General features: G+C 44.1%; 1 protein-coding gene across 1 annotated transcript in view; it reads left to right on the forward strand.

Annotated features, from left to right (window-relative positions):
* LOC309552694 (E3 ubiquitin-protein ligase RNF213-like) overlaps positions 1-26,518 on the forward strand; it is a gene marked incomplete at its 5' end in the record, with an annotated part of 1,269,694 nt that overhangs the window by 362,091 nt on the left and 881,085 nt on the right. The window contains 3 exons of the mRNA XM_082253620.1: positions 12,219-12,384; positions 12,478-12,695; positions 26,302-26,442. Of these exons, the coding sequence (XP_082109746.1) occupies positions 12,219-12,384; positions 12,478-12,695; positions 26,302-26,442 (525 nt within the window). The remainder of the gene's footprint in view (positions 1-12,218; positions 12,385-12,477; positions 12,696-26,301; positions 26,443-26,518) is intronic.

Below are 26,518 nucleotides of genomic sequence, written 5' to 3' on the forward strand. Positions count from 1 at the left end.
GATCTGTGCCAGCTACACACACAAGTGAAACACCTTCCTCAAGTGTGAGTAGGTGACAGAACCTGCAGCAGTATTTGGTAGGGCATCATGCGCCTCTAGAAGTGATGAGGCCAGAAGAAGTACAGGCGATAGTAGATTGGGTTGCTGACAGTGCCTCCAGTTCCTTCACATTGTCTCCCACCCAGTCTACTGCAGAAAGGTCAGAGTTGGCACCTGCAGCCGATGTCCAACCATCTTTCACCTCACCCCCTTGCAAATCAGGCAAGCAGTCTGAGCCCCAAGTCATGCAGCAGTCTCTTCTTCTTTTTGATGACTCTGTCAGCAGGGTTTCCCAGGGCCATCCACCTAGCCCTGCCCCAGAAGTGGAATAGATTGAGTGCAGCGATGCCCAACCACTTATTTCTCAAGATGAGTACATGGAAGGACCATCGCAGCACGTCTCCGATGATGACAAAACGCAGGTGCCAACTGCTGCGGCACTCAGAATTGTGGAGACCGACAAGGAGGGCAGGGGTGAAGACTGGGTGGAAGATGATGTGGAAGATGATGAGGTCCTCGACCCCACATGGAATGAAGGTGATGCAGGTGACCTGAGTAGTTTGGAGGAAGAGGCGGTGGTCGCACAGAGCCACCAGCACAGCAGAAGAGGGAGCAGGGTGCAGAAGCGGAGCGGCCGTGCCCTAGACACTACGCCTGCTACTGCCCAATGCCCAACGCAGCAAGGGACCGAGCGCACCAAAGCCAGCTCAAAGGAGTTCTCTAGCGTGGAAGTTCTTCAGAAAATGTGCTGATGACAGGACTTGAGTGGTTTGCACCCTGTGCAATCAGAGCCTGAAGCGAGGCATAAACCTTCTCAACCTGAGCACAACCTGCATGATCAGGCATCTAAGTGCAAAGCACGAGCTGCAGTGGAGTAGACACTTTCAAAACCAAGAAAGGTCTCTGACTCCTCCTGCTTCCTCTTCTGCTGCAGTCTCGGCCTCTTCATCCACCTCTGTAGTGATACTACAGACACCCCGCAAACAGACGATCTGTCAGCAACACCACCACCTGGGTCACCAACCATCTCCACAATGTCCCGTGGAAGCGTTCAGCTTTCCATCTCCCAAACACTAGAGCGGAGGAGGAAGTACCTCCCCTACCCACCTGCGATCCCTGGCCCTGAATGCCAGCATTTCAAAATTCTTGGCCTTTGAAATGCTGTCATTCCGTCTGGTGGAGACGCACAGTTTTAAAAGCCTTATGTCGGTGGCTGTCCCACAGTACGTCGTGCCAAGCCGCCACTACTTTTCCAGGCAAGCCATCCCTTCCCTGCACAACCAAGTGGGGGAAAAAATCAGGTGTGCACTGCGCAACGCCATCTGTGCCAAGGTCCACCTAACTACCGATACGTGGACCAGTAAGCACGGTCAGGGGCGTTATATCTCCCTAACGGCACACTGGGTAAATGCAGTGGCGGATGGGCCTGAGGCGGATAGCAATTTGGCGCATGTCCTTCCACCACCGAGGATTGCAGGGCGCTTCAGTTTGCCTCCTGTTCCTAACTCCTCCTACTCCGCTTCCTCATCCTCTACCGCTCCCTCATCCAGTCAGCGTAACACCTTCACCACCAACTTCAGCACGGCCAGGGGTAAACGACAGCAGGCAGTTTTAAAACTTGCCTGTTTGGGGGAAAAACCACACACCGCGCAGAAGTTGTGGAGGAGCATGGAACAGCAGACAAATGAGTTTTTATATTTTTATAATGTATTTACAATATATTTTTATAATGTCACGGCCTGTTTGTTTGGGATGTGTTTTTAAGTATGTTGGGTAATTCGAGCTTCTTGGCTGGGTTACATAAAAGTTTGTGGTAATGGGATGGTTTGGGCTTTTTGGCTAAACCATATATAAATTTGGTTGTATCCCACGTGTAATGTAAAGTTGCTTTTTAATTACTTTAAAAATAAATGGCCGTGGCCAATTATATTCAATGCAGGTTTCATTGTCTCTTTATTTTATGTAATAAATTGGAATACAATTATTTATATTGGTTATAATGTTCTGCCTATGGCAGCATGCCTACTACCACAAATCCACTGCTGACCAGGAATTGACTACCGACTACTCTTCTGCTTTGTCCCTACCTAATGAACTGCTACCTCCATTGCCGATCTGGATTGTCTGACCACGCTTGCTGCTGCCTGCCCCGACCTTTGGCTCGTCTCTGGTTATCCCTTGTCTGCTCCTCCGCCTTCGGACCGAACCTGCACTCTGCCTGGCTGGGTGATCCTGGGGACCGCCACCTGGTGTTAGCTTGCAGTGCAGTCTATCCCCACCATCTAGTGAAAACCAGCTAGCACTTAGTTTCCGCACCTCAGGTGAACCCGTGTCCTCATCAGAGTACTACCTGTTGTCCATCCGGTATCCAGCACTGCTACCACCGTAGCCAACCCGGATTGTCTGACCACGCCTCTGCCAGACTTCCTGCACCTACTACCTGCCTGCGGTCCTTGCCACTGGGCTCCACTCCTACCTCCGGCCAGCAGTCTTCTGACTCAGGTGAGCCTGTAGGATTGTTACACCGCCCATGTAAAAGGTCCCTAACTTAGTTTTACTATCAGCTTACCTTCTCAGAGAATAGGTGCAGGAACTCAGTCACGCCCCTCTTACTGCCCATTCACCATCCAGTGGGAAGGTCTTAAGGGGGAACTGAGTATATAAGGAGGATACTTATGCGCTGCCAGAAAAGTAAAAGGTAAAAAGCTAATGGGGCTGCAGATACCCAAAAGTGTTCCCACACTAAAAAATAAAATGGAGCAAGTCCTTCGCTGCTCTATCCCTAAGTACCAATGTGAAATAAACAAATAAATGTCCACCAGAGGGTCTCGAACACAAAATATTAAAAATGTATGAACCGGAAACACATGCAAACACGTGATATCACACAAACGACAAACTAATTATAAGTAAAAACTAGGCCGACCATCTAACACATACAAAAGAGAAATTAAACTAGATAATGCCAACTATACTGTATGTGTGTGTGTATATATATATATATATATATATTATATATTTTTTTTTGTTTTGTTTTTTTACATCATTGAACACTTGTTATATTACCATCTTCTATATTTGAGTTGGCATTATCTATTTACATTTTTCTTTTATATGCGTTAAATCAGGGCTCAAAATTTCAAGTCCAGAGCTACTAGCCAGGCCTTAAGAGTTACTCACCACCAGTTACCCCACCCAACCCCTACCCTAGCCCACCCCTAATTCCACCCCACAACGCAGGTGGACCATATAAAAACATTAAGAACAGGTATAAAAAGAGAATCAAATATTATACCACCAGTTATTTCTGACACAAAGGGATGCCATATTAAAAGGAAAAAATAAGAGAAGAAGGGGAAGAAAAATGAAACAAAGCAAAAGGAGAAAGAAGGATTGTCCGAACGCCTGCCTCCACCACCCACACTTCTTAGTCATCTGGAAGTTGGAAATATTTAACCACTTTACCACTAGAGCATTTTGCTGTCTTACGTCTGGGCCACTTTTTGCAATTCGGCGCTGTGCGACTTTAACTGACAATTGTGCGGTCATGCGACACCGTACCCAAACGAAATTTACGTCCTTTTTTTCCCACAAACAGAGCTTTCTTTTGGTGGTATTTGACCACCTGTGCGATTTTTACTTTTTGCGCTATAAACAAAAAAAGAGCGTTTATTTTGAAAAAACAATAACAATATTTTTAACATTTTTTTATATGAAATTCACCCCAAAAAAGATGTAAAAACCATTTTTAAATTTTTTTAAATTTTTGGCCAATTTGTTTTCTGCTACCCATGTTTGGTAAAAAAATCGCAATAAGCGTATTTTGATTGGTTTGCGCAAAAGTTATTGCGTTTACTAAGGGAAAGATTTCTGTCATTTTTGGTGTTTTTTTTTTAACGAGTAATGGCGGCGATCTGCGATTTTTTTTTTGCTGGACTGCGACATTGCAGCGGACAGATCGGACCCTTGACTGACATTTTTGACACTTTTGGGGGTACCAGTGACATTACTGCAGTAATCAGTGCTATAAATATGCACTGTTACTGTAAAAATGACACTGGCAGGGAAGGGGTTCATTTTATTGGAGAGGGAGGGGTTAATGTATGCCTGGTGCTTACTAACGTGTGGGGGGGGGGGGGTGACTGAGTGAGCCAGGGACAGATCGGATGTTCAGCTAGTACCATCTAGAAAGCACCTTATATCCTCCCTCCACCAGGGCTGTGTTCAGGATACCCTTTTATGTACGATCACTTCCACCAGTCACTCAAATCAATCTCCTTCCCTAAGTCCTGCTCCCACGCCAGTATATAAGGCAATTTTGCAGATGGATAAACAATTTGTACAGCATTGAGATGCCCCCCTCTGGGCCTTCCCCTGGAAACATCTGGATTCAAAAGCAGTGCGTGCAGTAATATCAGCTGTAGATCTCTGCAATTAAGTGAATATTTTAATTCTATATAACTAATATAGCACTACAAAAAAATTAAAACCAATGAATGGCTCCATACTGGCCCCCTCCCACTGTCCTCCATACTGGCCCCCCTCCACCGTCCTCCACACTGGCCCTTTCCCCTTTCCTCCATACTGCCCTCCTCCTCACACCTTCCCAACCAATGCCCCCCTTCCTGCAGTTAGTCATTCTCTCCTCCAAACAAGACCCTCTTGTGTACCCCCTCCAATCTCGTGGTTATTCAGTATTACCCTCTCCATGCATTGCCCATTATGTTCCCATCCCCTCTTAAGTGTTCTGCGCCCTCTATGCTGCCCCTCACATCCACACTGCAGTACCCTGCTCTCCAACCCCTTCCATTATGCTGTAACCCCCCCCCCCCCTATAGTACCCCCCCAGTGTCCTGCCCCCACCCACTCCAGTGTCCTAATCCACCCTCCATACTTACCTCCTAGTGTCTTCTCATCCCTTCCTCCTTGGGTGCTCCCCCCCCAGTATCTTGTCCCTCCTGCCCCCAGTATCCTGTCATGTTGTTCAATGCTGGTTTTATGCACTTGTTTTGTGTTTACTTGTTTTATATTTTGTGTTCTAGACTCTCTGGCTGGCATTTATTTGTTTATTTCACATGTATAATTAGGGATTGAGCAGCGCAGGACTTTTTCTATTTCATTTCCTAAAGGAGCACTGTTGAATACCAGGAGCATGTTATGCGCAGGATACAGGGTTCAGCAGTGCATTGCATATAGAGTGCAGGGTTAAGGAGCAAGTTACATACAAACTGCAGAGTCCAGGAGTGTGTTATGTTCAGAGTTCAGAACATTACGTACAGAGTGCAGAGTTCAGGAGCATGTTACATCACAGTGCAGTGTTCAGGGCATGTTACTTACACAATGCAGGGTTTTAGGAGTGTGTTATGTACAAAGTGCAGAGTTCAGGAGTGCATTACGTACAGAGTGCAGAGTTCAGGAGTGTGCTACGTACAGAATGCAGGGTTCACAATTGCATAATGCACAGAGTGCAGGGGTCAGGCGTGCACTACTTACAAAGTACAGAATTCAGGATTGCATATCTCACAGGCAGGTTTACAACCAAAAATGTATTTGTGCAGAGTGCAGAGTTCAGGAGCATTTTACATCACAGTGCAGTGTTCAGGGCATGCTACTTACACAATGCAGGGTTTAGGAGTGTGTTATGTACAGAGTGCAGAGTTCAGGAGTGCATTACGTACAGAGTGCAGAGTTCAGGAGTGTGCTACGTACAGAATGCAGGGTTCACAATTGCATAATGCACAGAGTGCAGGGGTCAGGCGTGCACTACTTACAAAGTACAGAATTCAGGATTGCATATCTCACAGGCCAGTTTACAACCAAAAATGTATTTCCCTGTAATTCACCCCCACCTTCTCAAGTACAGAGCTCTCCCTTAAAAGCCTTCCTTCCCAGTACAGAGCTCTCCTTCCTCCTCAAAAATCCCCCTCTCCACCTAGAGAGTACCAGAGAGGAGCTTACTTACAGAATAGTTAATTACATAACAGTTAGTGCAGGCTGTGGGCACAGGCTTCAGGAGGAGATGCTGCTGCCAGACTAGCACAACTGTGTGCATTCCCCACCTTCTCCTCTGCTCTCATAAGGATGTGCAGTGCAAGGAGGGTTGGAGTTAGTAGAAGAAGAGCTCTGTCATTTTTTTCTCACCTGGTGATCCTGCCCATAAAACACCTCCTGCCCTAGGGTGACTCACTGTACTGTGTCTTTCAAGATACACAGTTGTCACCTTAAGCTGCTCACTCCTAACATTTGACTACAGAACACTCTCCCTCTTCTCCTTTTCCTTACATGGAGGGGGGAGGTTGTTTTGTTTGCAGAGAGAGATGGGGACAAAGTAACTGATTATAGCGCAGGATGGCCATAGAGCACATTGATCAGCCCACAAGTTATTTTATTTACACTTATTGAACAGACCACAAAATATTTTAACAGATTAAAGGAAAGCAAATAAGAGAAGTTCATTGTTAACCACTTTAATACAGGGCACTTCCCTCCCTTCCCGCCCAGGCCAATTTTCCCCTTTTAGCGCTGTTGCATTTTGAATGACAATTGCGCGGTCATGCAACACTGTACTTACACCAAATTTATATCATTTTCCCCCCACAAATAGAGCTTTCTTTTGGTGGTATTTGATCACCTGTGCGATTTTTACTTTTTGCTAAACAAATAAAAAAAGACAGAAAAGTTTGAAAAAAAAAAAAAGTTTTTTTGTTTATGTTATACAATTTTGTAAATAAATAAGTTTTTTCCTGCACTGATGAGCACTGATGAGACTGCACTGACAGGCACTGATGAGGAGGCAATGATGGGGTGGCACTGATGGGGTGGCACTGATGGGGTGGCACTGATAGGCGGCACTGATAGGCGGCACTGATAGGCGGCACTGATAGGCACTGATATGTGGCACTGATAGGTAGCACTGATATGCAGCATTGGTGGGCACTGATAGGCGGCACTGCTGGGCACTGATAGGCGGCATTGATGGGCACTGATAGGCGGCACTGACGGGCACTGATAGGTGGCACTGACGGGCACTAATGGGCACTGATAGGCAGCACTGGTGGGCACTGATGGGCACTGACGGGCGGCACTGATCGGCACTGACGGGCGGCACTGATGGGCACTAATGGGCACTGATAGGCGGCACTGGTGGGCAATAATGGGCACTGGTGGGCGACACTAAAGGATGGCAATGGTGGGCAGCACTGATAGGGAGGACACTGGTGGGCATCACTGATGGGGAGGGCAATGGGGGGCTCCCTGAGCCCTGATTGCCATCCCTGGTGGCCATAGTGGGCATCCCTGGGGTCATAGTGGGCATCCCTGGGGTCATAGTGGGCATCCCTGGGGTCATAGTGGGCATCCCTGGTGGATCTAGTGGCAGATCCCCCCCCTGAGGGTCTGCACTGGTAATCAATGATCTGATTACCAGTGCCGACCCCCCCCCTGTCAGGGGAGCCGCCGATCGGCGCTCCTTTACTCGTGCCTGTCAGGCACGAACTAAGGAAAGCCGATCAACGGCTGTTCCTGTTTTACTATGTGACCAGCCGTGATTGGACACGGCTGATCACATGGTAAAGAGCCTCCGTCAGAGGCTCTTTACCGAGATCGGAGATGCAGGGTGTCAGACTGACACCTTGCATCACCGATCGCCGCTCTGCGCGCCCCCGGGGGGCGCCCAGAGCGGTGTTATCCTGCCGCCGTCATATGACGTCCGGTCAGGATAACTCAACCACATTCCCGCCGTCATTTTGTAATAGGGCGGGCGGGAAGTGGTTAAGGTTTACAAACACTTTCAGCAGTTATATTTTCATGCCATGTAATGCACAATGAACGTCAATTTTGAGTCCCGGTTCACACTATAGCGATAACAGACCTCACATGTGATTAGGAGCGCACTGCTCTGAAAATCACAAGCAATGTCTGTGCGATGCAAATTCAGACATACAGATTGTATGGCTGAATTCGCTTTGGATTCGGACAGAACACACACAGGACCCTTTTTTGGGTCCGCAGAAGAATCGGATCGCATGGTGGTTCACACCAATGCGATCTGATTCATGTCCGAACTGTCATTTTGCGCTACGATATGATCTGGGGGTGTTGTTAACTTTGTAGGGTGTTCAGAGTTCCTAAATCCAATGTGGGTATGGGGAAAAATCACAAGAGCAGCCTATAAACAACATCAAACGAGGATATATCATGCATCTGGTCAAAATTACGAGGTTTGTATACCAATGCTAGAAGCCTGGCCAACAAGATGGGAGAGCTGGAGTTGCTGATGTATGAGGAGGACTTAGATTTTGTGCAGATTTCAGAGACTTGGTTTGACAGCTCTCATGATTGGCTGGCGACCATTCAGGAGTATTCCCTTTACCCCAGAGATAGAGAAGGTAGAAAAGGGGGAGGGGTATGTCTGTATATTAAGAACAGTGTACAGGTAAATATGAGGGATGATATTAATAATGGAGCTATGCATGAGGTAGAATCCCTATTCAAAATTTCAAAGGGAAGGCACTATGGGTAAAGTAATTTTGGGCGTATGCTATAGGCGCTACCGTTTTTCAAGAAATAGCAATATTATATTTGCTTAGCGTGAATGGTGATACCACTTAATGTGTGCCGGGAATAAATAAATAAATAAATTTTAAAGTGCAATCTTATAAAATGCTGTATAAAAAATATTGTGTAAAAATCAATAAGAATAGATTATATAAATGCCTTGTATCTTAAATTATTGGTGATAAAGTGCATAAGTGCTAGTGCAAAGAAAGGAGAGACACAAGGCTGAAATAAATTAGTGATTTTTATTTATAAAAAGACCAGGTGAAGCATATATCTATCCTCACTATGAACCAAAGGTGATGGTGTTTAGTGAAGAGAAAAGAAGTAAATGCTGCTGTGAGCAAACGAAAAAAACGTTTAACTGAAATTAAACCGTATATATATATAAAAAAAGTGTAGAGACTCACATGGAGATTCACGGCACACATTAAGTGGTATCACCATTCACGCTAAGCAAATATAATATTGCTATTTCTTGAAAAACGGTAGCGCCGTTCACAACCCCACTTGCACTATTTTATTTCCAACCCAACTTGTTGGGTTTGGTTGTTGGCAGCTTACACCGTCTGTTTCTGCATTCACCTTATTAATCCATAGCACTGGTCACCTTTGTTTTAAGTATGCTATAGGCCCCCCAACCAGAGGGAGGAGTGGGAGGCGGACCTCCTTTCACAGATTGGATTGGCAGCAAGGATGAGAAATGTCATTATAATGGGGTACTTTAATTATCCAGATATAGACTGGGCAGAAGGAACCGCGCATCCAAGGCTCGGCAGTTCCTAATTGTTTTGCAGGACAATTTCACGGGTCAGATGGTAAATGCACCGACAAGAAACAATGCAGTACTAGACCTACTGATTACCAACAATACAGACCTGCTCACGGATATAGAAATACGGGGCAACTTGGGAAACAGTGACCATAGGTCAATTAGTTTCAGTATTAATCATAGTAATAGGAAACACAAGGGTAATATAAGGACACTGGATTTCAAAAGAGCCAATTTCCCAAAACTGCGCTCTTTGCTAGAAAATATCAAATGGGATAGAACCCTGGGAACAAAAAACACGGAGGAAAAATGGTAGTGCTTCAAGAGCATACTAAACAAAGGGATTGGCCACTGCATTCCAAAGGGAAATAAATTTTAAAGAGCAAAACTAAACCCTGGGTGGCTAAACTCCAGCATAAAAATGCATATTAATACTAAAGAAAAGGCCTTCAAAAAATACAAAGGCTGAGGGGTCATTGGCAGCATTCAAACATTACAAAGAGTGTAATAAGAAATGTAAAGGCGAAATCAAGGTGGCTAAAAAAGAACACGAGAGACATATAGCGGAAGAGAGTAAAAAAAAAACCCCAAGAAATTCTTTAAGTATATAAATAGTAAGAAAGCGAGACCAGAACACATTGGTCCCATAAAAGACGATGAAGGAAAGCTGGCCACAATTTTTTTTTTTCAATAATTTCTTCTCTTCAGTCTTCACAAAAGAATTGGGGGGCTACACTAACCCAGCTTGTAATGCTAAATTAAATAATACACCTCAAGAAGTACTGCCAAGGCTAACAGAGGATAGACTTAGAACTAAACTAGAGAAACTTAACATAAATAAATCACCGGGACCGGATGACTTTCACCCGAGGGTTCTTAAAGAGCTCAGCCAGGTGATAGCCAGACCATTATTCTTGATCTTTAATGATAGTCTACAGATGGGTATGGTGCCAGCTGATTGGAAAAAAGCCAACGTGGTACCAATATTTAAAAAAGGGCTGAGATATATCCCGGGTAACTATAGACCTGTCAGCCTAACATCTTTAGTCTGCAAGATTTTGGAGGGGATGTTAAGAAAATACATACAAGATTTTAGTAATGAAAATGGTTTTATTAGTAGCAATCAGCATGGATTCATGAAAAATCGTTCTTGCCAGACCAATCTATTAACCTTCTACGATGAAGTGAGTTGCCATCTAGACAAAGGAAAGCCTGTGGATGTGGTGTATCTGGACTTTGCAAAGGCATTTCACACAGTTCCCCACAAACGCTTACTGTACAAACTAAGGTACATACTGTAGGTATGGACCATAGGGTGAGTACCTGGATAGAGAACTGGCTCCAGGGGAGAGTCCAGAGGGTGGTGATTAATGGGGAGTTCTCGGATTGGGCGGGTTGTGTTAAGTGGGGTCCCCCAAGGTTCTGTCCTGTGACCAATCCTGTTTAAATTATTCATAAATGACCTAGAGGAGGGGGTATCCAGCACAATTTCGGTATTTGCGGATGATACTAAACTAAGCATGCCAATATCTTCTATGCAGGATGTGGAAACCTTACAAGCAGACCTGAACAAAATAATGGGGTGGGCAACTACATGGCAGATGAGGTTTAATGTTGAAAAATGTAAATTAATGCACTTGGGTGTCATAAACACGAAAGCAAGCTACTCATTAAGGGGGGAACCTCTGGGTGATTCTAAGATGGAAAAGAACCTGGGGGTACTAGTGGACAACAAGCTTAGCAGTGGCATGCAATGCCAACGCTGCTGCAAGCAAAGCCAACAAAATACTGGCATGTATAAAAAAGGGGATTCACTCCAGAAATAAAGAGATTATTCTCCCACTCTACAAGACTCTGGTCCGGCCACATCTTGAGTATTCCATCCAGTTTTGGGCATGGGTCCTCAGAAGGGATGTGCTTTAGCTGGAGAGAGTCCAGAGAAGGGCAACAAAAATAATTAGGGGAATGGAGGACATCAGCTATGAAGAAAGACTACAGGCATTGAACTTATTCTCTCTGGAGAAGAGATGCTTGAGGGGGGATATGATATTAATGTACAAATACTGTACTGGTGATGACCCTAGCATAGGGAACAAACTATTCAGAGAAAGGGAATACCATAAGACACGTGGCCACTTACTAAAACTAGAGGAAAATCGGTTTAACCTTAAAATACATAAAGGGTTCTTTACTGTCAGAGCAGTAAGGATGTGGAATTCTTGTCCACAAGCAGTAGTATCACCAGGGAGCATCGAGAGTTTCAAAAAACAATTCGATGGGCACCTTAAAGACCACAACATACAGGGGTATACAATGTACGGTTAACAGCAAGCACACACACACACATCATGGGTTGAACTGGATGGACTGATGTCTTTTTTCAACCTCACAAACTATGTAACGGGTATGTAACTATGTATTGACACCCCCAGCGATTTGCATATGGCAGTGTGAACTGCCTGCGATTTGAATGCGATGCGGGAACCCGCAGTGGATTCGCAGAGTTCTCGCATCGCATATATGTGAACCGGCACTCAATGTTTCAACACTGACCTTCAGTTACATTTTGAACCATGCAACACAAAGCACATCCAGTCCATCCATTGTAAAAGCATATTTAAATGCTTGATAGTGCTAGGGAAAATCTCAGAATATACGCTATAGATGTGCATCAATGCAGGTCTATAAATATTAATATAATCTTATTATTTTGGGCAATAGAGATAATGCGAGGAATATAAAAACTAAACCTAGTGCCTGAAGAATTAAAAAAGATGGTCAGTGAGTTTTAAGCATACAAATAAATCAACTTACTAATGATTTACTTATTTTTTCCTCCTTGATATCGCAGGCTGAAGACTTTGAAAGCTGCAAGCAAAAACCTTTATCTTTTATCAGTAAAGAAGTGGTAAAAGCAAGAAAACATTTATCAGAAATGAAAGAAGATCACATTGAATGCCTTAATGAGGTTTTGTTAAGAGCCGAGTTTTGCAACTGGGTGAAAGATTCATTGGAGGGTATGTTCATATTGTGTAGCACATAATATTAACTTTGAACAGTTTAAATGTTTTTATTTCAAAGGTTTGATTTTGCTTTGTGGTTTTATTTAGATGTAAACGAACTAAAAGTGTTTGTGGACCTGGCTTCCATTTCCGCTGGAGAGAATGATATGGATGTAGACCGTGTTGCCTGTTTCCATGACACGGTTTTGGGATATTCTCCATTACTGTATGACTTAAAGCCTGATTTTGGCTTTGACAGATTCATGGAATGCCTGGAAAAACTATGGAAAGCCTTAAAGAGTGACCAAAACCTTCCAACAAAGTTGGTAAGCCAAATGAACATACAATAAGGTTTTTGTATCCCTTCATTTATATTCATCTGCAATAAACAGTCTGCCTGTTCAGATTTGTTTTTTTTTTTTTTTGCAGTCTCACATAATTTCATATAACTCTTCCTGATGAATTATTTTGTTTAAACCTCCATCCACTCCCGAGCAACATATAGCTTTTTTAAAATTAAGGTTTCTAAGACCCACTTATACTCACTAGCGATGGGCAGAAACACCCCCGGTTCGCACCAGAGCTTTCGAACATCGCAAAAGTTCAGAGCCTAATAACAACCTCATAGAAGTCTCTACAATCCGAACTGGAAAAATTGAAAGTGCACATTTTGAAGGCTTATATGCAAGGGATTGGGCATACAAAGGGTATTGGGGTCCGGGTACTGCCCTTGGGGACATGAATCAATGAAAAAAAGTTTGTAAAAAGATCATTTTTAAATAAGCAGTGTTTTACAAATGCTTAAAGTGAAACAATAAAAATGAAAAATCCCTTTAAATATAGTGGAGGTCCGATTAGTCTGCCTGTAAAGTGGGGCAGACTAAGGGCAGACTTAAGTGTATAGAAACCTGCTGCAGCAAAAAATGACATTTATAAAATTTTTCCTGCAAGCTTTCTTTATTTTATAAATGGCTTGAGGGGGTCAATCTGTATGATGAGGCCACAATTTAGTGCACTCGGCACAAGATTAGAAATTTTTTGGATAAATTCTGGTGTCTGTTTTGCAGACTTTGAATAGAAGTAACAGGTGCAGAAAAATGTGGCTTTGGGTGTTGGTGAGCCTTCACACCGTAACCCTATAGAGGTACTCTTGATAAAAGCAAGAATTGGCCCTGCTGTCAAAAATTAAAATGATATGCACCTGCCAAACAGGTGCGGGAAAATTGGTCCTTGGGTGTTAATTGTGTCCACGAAACCTTTACCAAAAGATTTCTTCACAATAAAATCAACACGCACAAAGCTAGGCAGCGTAGGCAATCTTGCAGAGATTCCAGATCCAGAAAACAGTCAGCGACATCGGCATCAAGGGCTTGATAGCATTTTGATAAATGTCAGCCAGTCAACGGAGTCTGTGGACAGATGCGCTTTTTTATCTGTCACAATGCCCCTTCAGAAAGGATGCTGGACGCAGGGCAGCCCAGCAGCTCAATTGCATACTGGGCAAGTTCTGGCCAGTGGTCTATTCACATGAACCAGTAACCCAGTGGATCGTCAACTTGAAAGCTCTCCATGTTTGTTTTTGCCCCTAGATAATCTTTCACCATGTAATGCAGATGCTGCTGATGGGATGTGGAAGCTGACAACCCTGGGTTCCAAAGACTAAAAAAATGTTGAAATGCATCACTGATGCCCCCTTCTCCACCGCTCCTCTCTTGACCAACAGAAGCCTCAAAACAAACTTTTCCATGAGACTGTAACCTACCAGGATCTGGGAAGGCATTACATAAACTCCTCTTTAAGGTGTTCTCAAGATAATTCATCCTCTGCTCCATCTGTGGGGACGGGATGAGTTCCGAGACTTTTCCCTTGCAACGTTGGTCAAGGAGGGTTGCCAACCAATAGTGATCCTTCTCCTTGATATCACAAATTCTCGGCACCTTTGCAGGCTTTGAAGAATGAGGGAGCCCATGCACTGCAAGTTTGTGAAGGCATGAGAAACAAAGTCCTCGGGGTCACTAAGGATTACAGTATCTGGAATTACCTCCTCCCAGCCAAGTACTACTCCCAAGGGTTCTTGGGACAGAAAACCATCTCCTAAGGTTTGACTTATGTCTTCCTCTGCTTCAATGCCTCCAAAACTGCCAGAACCCTCCTCCTCCTCCCTCACCCTTTGTGTGTTCTGTGGCATCACAAGAATGGTGTCTGCATAAAGCGGGCCTTGAGATGAAATTAAGTCCTCCTCATCCTCCCGCTGCTCTGCCTCGAGTGCCCTGTCCATAATGCTATGCAGAGTCTGCTCCAGCAAGAACACAACAGGGATTGTGTCACTGATGCATGCACTGTCATGGCTCACCAGCCTTGCTTCCTCTTCAAATGGTGACAGTACAGTGCATGCATCCTTTATCAGCAGCCCTTGGCATGGGGGAAAAATCCCAGCCGGCCTGAGCCTGTTGTTGTGCCATACTCACACAGGTACTCATTGACATCCCTCTGCTGCATGTGCAGCCGCTGCAGCATTGCCATAGTTAAGTTCAACCTGGTAGGCATTTCACAAATCAGGCAGTTTAGGGGCAGGTGGAATTCCCGCTGAATTTAAGCCAACCGAACACTGGCTGTGTATGACCACCTGAAATGGCTACAGACACTTCTGGCCTGCTTTAGCAGATCTTCCAACCCTGGGAAACTCTGCACCACCAAATTGAGGACATGTGCCAGGCATGGCACATGTGTCAACTTTTCATGTCGAAGGGCGGACAGGAGGTTAGTGTCATTATCGCATACCACCATTCCTGGCTTAAGCTTCCATGGCGTAAACCACCTCTGGGTGCAGAGCTGAAAGAATCTCTGCTTTGATTTGGCTCCTGTTCCCTAGACAGACCAGATGAAGCACTGCATGGCATCTTTTAGCCTGACTCATTGAATAGCCCCTTGATCGCTTAGGGGGTAGTTCATAGGTTACGTGGATCTTGCGGCTGACTGTAAGATTCTGGTACCTTTGGTACCCTTATTGCCCATTTTCCTTTTCATATTGCGTCCCACCTTTTTAGTTAGGTGGAACGCATATACCTTTAAGCCGTATGACATCATCACTGAGCGCCGCTCTGAGCAGCTATTTCAATCGCCGGCTTTCTCTCTCAGGTTGTTTGTTCAAACCGCATGCTTACAAGCCTTGTCTTATGCTGCCGGAGCCTCCAGCTATTCTCTTTACCTGGAACAGACCGGAACCTCGATACTGATCCCGTATCTCGCTACCGGATCACTCCCTCACTACCGGATCCCTCTACTTACTAACCTTACTAGTGATAAGTACCCCACAGGGGATTCCTCCATAACAACCTTACACTATCTACTTCTGCACATTAAGGACTGTTACTATCTATGCATTACTAATTCTATCATCTGCACTGTTACATAGATTGCTAGCTCTTGAGTCTACTACCATCTATCCTTGCACTGGGTTAGTCTCTCCTGTATATCATCTGCTGTCCTTACCACCTATTACCATACATGATCACTAACCTATCTGCATTCTACCTATTACCGTCTATTACTCTCCTGAACATTACTATCAAGTGCTTATCATTGCTATCACTGCTCACCCCTGTCCCTTCAGCACATCACCTCTATACTGTCATATACATCCTATCACTCCAGGAACATCTTATTGAGTGTGTGTATATCTGTATGCTGAAGCAGGCGGGTCCACAGTGATGAGTCTGGAGAGTTGGATCTGGTAATTCAACACATCTCTACATGACTACTGAGTGGAGATTCTGCAGCTGCAAATCCAGCTTACTATAAAAACGCAGGAGCGTTACAGATTGAACGAACCCAAAAAATGGATTCAGCAGAATTACCCACTCAAGTGATACAATTAACACAAAAAGTAAATGCATTAATACTTGCTCTTACTAAAGTAAAAGATGAAAATCAGACTCTGAGACAGCAGATAACCCGTCTCTCACAGCTTACTGCTGCTCAGCCCCCTGAACCTAAAATAAACCCTCCTCTAGTGTTTACAGGTGATCGGAAAAAATTTTGTGAATTCAAAAACGCATGTCAATTGCTTTTTTTGCTAAAACCTCGTACTTACCCTACTGATCAAATTAAAGTCTGTACCACTATCTCATATTTAACGGGTGATCCACGGGCCTGGGCAGACTCTCTCTTTGAGAAAGATGATCCTCTTCTCAACTCCTATCCCTTATTCCTAGCGGAACTCGCTAGCTTATATGAAGACCCCAATAGGCAGAGTACTGCTGATATCCAATTGAGGGCTTTAAAACAAGGAAGGAGACCTGTTGAAGACTTTGTAGCAGAGTTCAAAAGATGGACCCTTGATTCAGGGTGGAATGATACATCTCTGCGAACTCAGTTCAGGCTCGGGTTGTCAGAAGCCGTTAAAGACGAGCTCGTCCGAGCGGATTTACCTGGCACTTTAGATGCCTTAATACAACTTAGTATCAACATTGACAGGCGACTGCGAGAAAGAAAGGCTGAGAAAATGGGAATGCCATTGTCCAGTCCTTTCGGATTTCGGCCGTTGACCCTACTCCTATGGAGGTAGGAACCATACGCCCACCTTTATCGACCACTGAACGAGCCAGGAGAAGATCCAGAAATCTTTGCATGTACTGCGCATCCCCGGATCATTTGATAAGCGTCTGTCCCCTTGTCCGCAAAAAAGAGGGTGAGTGTTCACATGTCTTACTAGGGGGATTAACGACTTCCTTTTCTAATCCCTACCTCTTTGTTCATTTGACATTGCAGTGGGACCAGACTAGGATCACCACCAAGGCTATGATCGACACAGGATCTCGTGGGAACTATATCGATACACGTTTTGTCACTTTAAATAAAATACCTATTATTTCAAAACCTAAACCTGTCTCTGTTAGTTTCATTAACGGTATTCCGTTATCTTCTGGTCCAATCACCAATCAGACACAAGCACTCCTTGTCACTGCTAACGAGTCTCATATGGAGACCACCACTTTTGATGTACTACCTTCACCACATTTTCCCATTATTTTGTGACTTCCCTGGTTACACATACATCAACCAACCATAGATTGGAAAACACGGACTCTAACCTTCCCTTCTCACTATTGCGAGATCACGTGTAACCTCCCATCTTATGGAAAGATCCTGTCTGTGGTGTAAGATGAGATTACACCACTATGCTATCAGGATCTGTCCGAAGTCTTCCTTGAGAAAAATGCTCAAGTGTTGCCTCCCCATAGGGACTATGATTGTTCTATCGATCTACTCCCTAATAGCAAATTGCCTTTCGGCCATGTTCATCCTCTTTCACAGGATGAACTTTCTCATCTCAAGGAATACTTGGATGAGAATTTGGCGAAAGAGTTCATCAGACCCTCTACTTCTTCCACAGCTGCAGGACTTTTCTTTGTCCGCAATAAGGATTCAAGTCTTAGACCTATTATTGACTATAGGCAACTAAATACCATTACGATAAAGGATCGTTATCCTTTACCGCTCATTCCTGAACTCATTGAACAAGTGCGTGGGGATACTTACTTTTCTAAATTGGACCTAAAAGGGGCATACAACCTAATCCGAATCCGTGACGGAGATGAGTGGAAGACAGCATTCAGAACCAGATACGGATTATTCGAATATCTTGTGATGCCTTTCGGGTTGTGTAATGCTCCCGCAGCTTTTCAAAGATTCTTAAATGACATCTTCAGAGACTTGCTTGATGTCTGTGTTGTGGTATATCTGGACGATATACTTATCTATTCTCGATCTTTGTCTGAACATATAAAACATGTAAGATTTGTGTTATCCAGATTACTCGCACACAACCTATACGTGAAATTAAAAAAATGCCTATTTCATAAAGAAGAAATACTATTCCTAGGATACATCATATCTAAAACCGGAATCAAGATGGATATGAGCAAGATATCGTGTATTCTGGATTGGCCTATACCAACAACTCGTAAGGCATTACAGCGATTCCTCGGATTTTCAAACTTCTATAGGAAGTTCATCAAGAACTTCTCTGCTATTGTGAGACCTCTCACACAACTTACAAGTATAAAGAAACCATTCAAATGGTCAGAAGAAGCAAATGGAGCTTTCCGCTTGTTAAAATCAAGCTTTACTTCTGCTCCCATACTACGCCATCCAGACCTATCCCTCCAATATATTCTGGAGGTAGATGCGTCAAACATGGCAGTAGGAGCAGTTCTCTCCCAACGACCAACAAATACTTCACCACTCCACCCAGTTTCTTTTTTCTCTAAATCACTAAGCAGCCCAGAGGTGAATTACCCAGTGGGTGAAAAAGAGTTGCTTGCCATAAAACTGGCACTAGAGAATTGGCGACATTTACTTGAAGGTACCCGATTACCAATACTCATATATACAGATCATAAAAATCTTCAATACCTTCAGACTAACAAAACTCTTTCCCACCGGCAGGTACGATGGTCATTATTCTTCCTAAGATTCAACTTCCTAGTGACCTACACACCTGCAGACAAAAATAAAAAAGCGGATGCGCTATCACGATTAACCGAAGATAACTGAGCTGAAGTTCCTTCTATTCCTATAATACCCTATGAACGTATTATTGGTGTTGTTCGTTCCCTGAAGGAAGAGATTTTGCACAGTATAGGATTGGATTCACCTCCACCACAACTAACTACTGATGCAGAAGGCTTCCTCTACTACAACGACAAACTCTACATACCCCCTACTATGCGCACCAAGATCTTGGAATTGTCACATGATGTGCCTATGGCAGGACATATGGGTATGACTAAGACCCTTAATTTGCTTACCAGGCAGGTTTGGTGGCCTGATATGAAGACGTCTGTACAAAAATTTGTTTCTTCATGTGACATCTGTGCAAGGTCCAAAATTGACACTACAAAACCATCTGGTCTACTCTGCAGTCTACCAATACCCCAGGTTCCATGGGAAGCTGTGTCCTTAGACTTTATAGTAGAACTACCACCTTCCAAAGGATTTAATACCATTCTAGTGTCAGTGGACCATCTGACAAAGATGGCACATTTCATTTCTATTCGCAGACTACCTTCATCTAAGCAAACAGCGGAATTACTAATGAAACATGTGTTCAAGTTACATGGAATTCCAAAGACTCTTTTATCCGACCGTGGTTCACAGTTCATCTCCAAGTTTTGGCAAGCTCTATGTCACATACTACGGATTGAGCGAAAGCTCACTTCTCCTTACCACCCTCAGAACAACGGACAGACTGAAAGAGTCAACCAGTGCATTGAACAATATCTACGTTGCTACACCTCATACCTACAGGATGATTGGGTGGACCTCCTCCCTCTGGCGGAATTTGCTTATAACAACGCAACCCACAGTACTACTAAGCAAAGTCCGTTCTACTTAAACTATGGGTTTCATCCCACACTTCTTCCACCACGCATCCTACCATCAAGTAACCCAGTAGCCTCGGATTATCTTACCCAAATAAAAGACTCTCTGGGTTTACTTAATACCACCATCTCACACGCTCACAGTCAACAAAAAAGGTACTACGACCTTCGTAGAAGACCTTCTCCTCAATATGCTATTGGGGACCTCGTTTGGCTATCGACGAAAAATTTAAGGTTAAAGATCCCTAGCAAAAAGCTTGGACCTTTATTTCTGGGACCCTTCCCAATTAAGAAACTCATTGGAAAAGCTGCAGTACAACTCACTTTACCGGCAGATCTCAGAATACATCCCATCTTTCATGTGTCGCTACTGAAACCACATGTTCCTAACCAAGGAATAAGGCCTACCATCTTGCCTCCACCTCCAATACAAGTTGAAGGCGGAGAAGAATTTGAGATTAGGGAGATTTTGGATTCTCGTATCCACAGAGGAAGACTCCAATATCTCATAGTATGGAAGAACTATGGACCCCAAGACGACACCTGGTTGGATACTTCTGATGTTCACGCACCTAGGCTTATACGAAGGTTTCACTCTAAATACCCGGAGAAACCAGTGCTATAGGCCTTCCGGAGCCGGCCTTAAGGGGGGGGGGGGGTACTGTAAGATTCTGGTACCTTTGGTACCCTTATTGCCCATTTTCCTTTTCATATTGCGTCCCACCTTTTTAGTTAGGTGGAACGCATATACCTTTAAGCCGTATGACATCATCACTGAGCGCCGCTCTGAGCGGCTATTTCAATCACCGGCTTTCTCTCTCAGGTTGTTCGTTCAAACCGCATGCTTACAAGCCTTGTCTTATGCTGCCGGAGCCTCCAGCTATTCTCTTTACCTGGAACAGACCGGAAACCTCGATACTGATCCCGTATCTCGCTACCGGATCACTCCCTCACTACCGGACCCCTCTACTTACTAACCTTACTAGTGATAAGTACCCCACAGGGGATTCCTCCATAACAACCTTACACTATCTACTTCTGCACATTAAGGACTGTTACTATCTATGCATTACTAATTCTATCATCTGCACTGTTACATAGATTGCTAGCTCTTGAGTCTACTACCATCTATCCTTGCACTGGGTTAGTCTCTCCTGTATATCATCTGCTGTCCTTACCACCTATTACCATACATGATCACTAACCTATCTGCATTCTACCTATTACCGTCTATTACTCTCCTGAACATTACTATCAAGTGCTTATCATTGCTATCACTGCTCACCCCTGTCCCTTCAGCACATCACCTCTATACTGTCATATACATCCTATCACTCCAGGAACATCTTATTGAGTGTGTGTATATCTGTATGCTGAAGCAGGCGGGTCCACAGTGATGAGTCTGGAGAGTTGGATCTGGTAATTCAACACATCTCTACATGACTACTGAGTGGAGATTCTGCAGCTGCAAATCCAGCTTACTATAAAAACGCAGGAGCGTTACACTGACTGCCTTGCCCAATGATGCCACAACGTTGCCTTCCGCGTGCTGGTACAGAGCTGGAATGGCCTTACGTGCAAAGAAATATTGAATGGGAACCTGCTATTGTGGTACACCACATTCTGCATATTCACCGAAGGGGGCAGAATCCACCTGACAGAAAGGCAAGAGTTGTAAAGTCAGCAGCTTTGGCATGCTGGAATTTAGACACTGGGCATGTGGATGGCAGTGACTGTATTTTTTTGTTCACTACAGCAGCTGGGGCAGAGAAATGTGCCTGCTATTCTCTACAGCTGGTGGTGTTCTGCTGGCAGATGTGCTGCAAGGACTTGTGACACCCTTCACTATACCATCATCCCTGTCATTGGAGGCTACTGAGAGTTCATGAGATATATCGGGGGTAGACCTGAAAGTCGGAGAAGCAGAATTGCATCCCTTTTGTGTGGCTTTCAGGTGCTCTTGCCATCAGACTGAGTGGTGGGACGTTAAATGCCTTGTCAAGCATGTGGTACCATAATGGCTGGTGTTTTTGCCACGCTTGATCTGCTTGAGGCACACTTTGCAAATTGCAACAATGCAATTGACTGTATACCTGTTAAAAAAAGGCCCAGGGAATAGGGTGGCTGCTCTCTCCTCTGCCATGATGGCTGCCTCTCTGGGGTTGGACGTTACCCTTACTTTCCTCCTCTGCTCTATCCGGCACCCAAGTCACATCAGTGACCTCATCATCATCACCCCCTCCATTCTCATCATCACTGGAGCCAACTTGGCAATACGCTTCAGATGGGGGGACATGACTGCCAATTTGCTGTTTATCAGTGTTTTTCCCTCTCTGTAAGCTCATGTTCTTACCTTCCTCAACCTCAGAGTCAGAACCAACATCAGAATCAAGTAATGCCTGTGCATTGTTAAGGAGCAAGTGGCTGACGCTGTGTTCAAATAACTCAGCTGACTGATCCATGCATGATGCTGGGGCTGTGGCAGGAGTAGCTGTGGACAAAGAGGCAGAATAGGCAGTTCTGGTAGCTGCAGTGGACTGGACACTAGTCTCTGCTTGGGTGATAGAGGATGAGGATGGTTTAGTAAGCCAGTCCACCACCTCCTCTGCATACTGTGGTTGGATAGCATGGGCAACATCACTAAACAGAAAAAATGGTGCCCTGCCTGAGGACAAACGACGTCCACATTTGCCTGTGGACACATACGCTGCTGCCCCCCCCCCCCCACAGTGCCATGGGAATGTCTGCCTCTTCTTGTTGGCCTCCCAGACATGATGGGGGGGGGGTCTTATTACCGATATGTACAGTAATAGAGACCAGTAAATGTGTACATGGATGCACTTTAAAGCGGTGTTCCAGCTGTGGAAAAAAAAATGTCAGCAGCTACAAATACTGTAGCTGCTGACTTTTAATGTATAGACACTTACCTGTTCAAGGTGCCTGTGATGTCAGAAACCCTGCTGATTATCTAAGTGGCTACTGGGGGCTGCCGCCGCCATTCACCCTAAGGGGAACCGGCAATGAATCTCATTCTCGTTGGCTCGGCGGCGGGGGGGAAAGAGAAAGGAGACGGAACTTCTGAGGGATGGCGCTGCGGCGCTGTCTCCCGGTAGTGGGGAAGGGTACCTGTCAAAAATAGGTACACGTTCCCCCCTCCCCCCTCAAAGGTGCCAAATGTCGCACCGGAGAGGGGGAGGAAGCAGATGAGCCGAAGTTCCACTTTTGAGTGGAACTCTGCTTTAACTAATGGAAAGTGGTGTTTGGTGCACTTTAACTCATGTACTCACTACATAGACACACTTTACTGACACACTACCATATACTGCAGTAAAACTGCACTGACACGCTTCAATATACTGCAGTAAAAGGGCACTAAGGCACTTCAATATACTGCATCAAATGTACACTAAGGCACTTTAATATACTGCAGTAAAAGTGCACTAACGCACTTTAATATACCGCAGTGAAAGTGCACTAACGCACTTCAATATACTGCAGTAAAAGTGCACTAATGCACTTCAATATACTGCAGTAAAAGTGCACTAATGCACTTCAATATACTGCAGTAAAAGTGCACTAACGCACTTCAATATACTGCAGTAAAAGTGCACTATAGCACTTCAATATACTTCAGTAAAAGTGCACTAACGCACTTCAATATACTGCAGTAAAAGTGCACTAACGCACTACAGTATACTGCAGTAAAACTGCCCTAACACTGTACACTGACACACTTCAATATACTTCAGTACAACTGCCCTCACACTCTACACTGACACACTTCAATATACTGCAGTAAACCTGCCCTGACATAATAAACTGACACTACAGTAAAAATGAATGGTCACACTACACTTACGCTGCACTATCACTGTATTAACTCTACACTCACAATAGAATCACAATAGCACACTATATAACACTAACTCACTAGTAGCAATGAACAGAGCCCTGTTCCATCTACAGTGGGTACGGAAAGTATTCAGACCCCCTTAAAATTTTCACTCTTTGTTATATTGCAGCCATTTGCTAAAATCATTTAAGTTCATTCTTCTTCCTCATGAATGTACACATAGCACCCCATACTGACAGAAAAACACAGAATTGTTGGCATTGTTGCAGATTTATTAAAAAAGAAAAACTGAAATATCACATGGTCCTAAGTATTCAGACCCTTTGCTCAGTATTTAGTAGAAGCCCCCTTTTGATCTAATACAGCCAGGAGTCTTTTTGGGAAAGATGCAACAAGCCTTTCACACCTGGATTTGGGGATCCTCTGCCATTCCTCCTTGCAGTTCCTCTCCAGTTCTGTCAGGTTGGATGGTAAACGTTGGTGGACAGCCATTTTTAGGTCTCTCCAGAGATGCTCAATTGGGTTTAAGTCAGGGCTCTGGCTGCGGCGCACACTGCATTGTGGAGCATTTGGCAGGCCAAACAAACAGTTGTACCCCCCGACAATTTGGGTGTTTGCCAAACAAGCGAACAGCTAATGTGCGGGCCAAATTAATGCTCAGCGAAAACCGTTCGCCCAACATTAATACTTAACTTTACTCATAGTCAAGCATTCTATTCCTTCAATCCTGAGCACTGCAGAATAGGAGGGTACTTCTGTCTGCCCCCACATCCCATCCAGGATGACATGGATGCTACCCCTTTGCTTCACAACAATTAAATCGAATGGTTCTGCACTTAATATAGTGTAGCTGTGATGATGTTAGGAGCACTAACAAGATTAGTCAGCCATTTACTGAGCAGCTTCAGCTCACTAGTTGCTTTTCCAGAAAATCATGGGACTGTGTTTTAAGATAAGTATGAGTGGGTCTTAGAAACCTTTTATTTAAGAAAGGGTAGAGAATGCCTGGGTGCAAGTCAAAGGGTAACCGGTTTATTTTTTTTTTCCCCTGGCCAGAATAGAGCCATTAGGATGATCAATTTCATATTTTCTTAATCGCAGACGTTTTTTATCCTAATGCATTCTATTCTAGACGTGCACTACCAAAAAATTAGTTTTGTTTCATTTTCATTTAGAGCCGGTTCACATACAGGCGACCCGACTTGCCGGGGCGACCTGTGAAGTCGCGGTGCACCATGCGCACCGTGATCTCGGAGCGACATGCACGGACTTCATATCATTGAAGTCAATGCAGGTCGTTCCAGGTCGCCCCAAAGTAGTACAGGACTTGTCGGAGCGACTTGTGTCGCTCCTATTAGAACGGGTCCTGTGCTAATCTATGGCAGGCGACCTACGGCGACTTGTCAGGCGACCAAGTCGCCCCAGTATGAACCGGCTCTTAGTTGTTTTATTTATTTATTTATTTTCGTTTATCAGAACATTTGTTATGATTGGCATTCGTTACTTTGGATCATTCGTAACTTCGGATGCATTTTTATTTCTTCCGTTTCATTCATTTTGATGCAGCATTCGTTACTTCAGATAATTCATAACTTCGGGTGCATTCGTATTCGTTCTGATCCATTGGTTTAGATACAGCATTCATTACTTCGGATAATTCGGAACTTCAGATGCATTCATTTTCATTACTTTCCATTCGTTTAGATACGGCATTCGTTATTTCAGGCTCAGAAATAGAGTAAACTTAATTAGAAATTAATAAATAATTTATCTCTCACTCTCTGTGTCACAAGAGAGTCACAAATCCAACAAAACAGTGCCACCGGCCCACCACACACTGTCTGGACTCTGGATGGAATGCAGTCTGACACAGAAAAACACACAAGGGAATAAGGGACAAGCTCTTTGGCCAGAGATAACACACTAACACCACTCATCCGAAATCCAATATATACAAAAGAAATATGAATGCCTTCATCGATTATTTCTTTATAACGAATAGTCGGAAAGAACGAAAATATGACAAAACTAAATTATCTGAATATAATAGATTTGTTAAACACGTAGGGTGAATCGTTTTTGGTTCTTTCTTATTTTCGGGTTTTCGTTCTTTCAGATTTTCGTTCTTTCTGACAATTCGTTTTCGTACGCACTCGTCAAAAGAGTATTGTAAGCCGAATTTAGTCTGAAAACGAATTTGCAACAAAATGAATTACACATGTCAATTCTATGAATTAAGATAGAAAACCTTATGTGTGCACCAGCCCCCCCTAATACTTATCTGAGCCCCATCTCGATCCAGCGATGTGCACAAGTGCCTCGGCTGTCCAGAACTTTCCCTCCTGTTTGGCTAAGACACAGGAGAGGGCGCCATTGGCTCCCACTGCCGTCAATGATAGTTAGCCAATAAGGGGAGAAGGCTGCTTGCTGTGGGGGCACTTGGCAGGTGGGAGGAGCCAGAAATGCCGGTGAAGGACCCGGTTGAAGATCTGGGCTGCTCTGTGCAAAACCACTACACAGAGCAGGTACGTATGACCGGTTTGTTATTTTTAACCAAAAACTAGACTTTAGTATCACTTTATATACTGTATGTGCTTAAAAAATGCAAAAATCATGCATTTCAGAAAGTTAATCAGTCATGATTCTTCAATTGTGTTTTAAATACTTTTTTGTGTATGTTTGTGTGTTTTTTAGAGAGACTCTGCTCGTCATATACACTGGCTGAAGACTGTAAAAGAAAGCCACGGTTCAGTGGAATTGTCATCTCTGTCCCTTGCAACTTCCATTAACAAAAAAGGAATCTATATTATCAGGGTCCCCAAGGATAATAAAAAGGTGGTTATGATATAAACGTATTTATAGCCATTAGAGTGCTGTGATGGCCAGCTTATGGCTCAATGGCCATAGAGAC

Source organism: Pelophylax lessonae (assembly GCF_965119305.1).
Source record: "Pelophylax lessonae genome assembly, chromosome: 4".
NCBI lineage: Eukaryota > Metazoa > Chordata > Amphibia > Anura > Ranidae > Pelophylax > Pelophylax lessonae.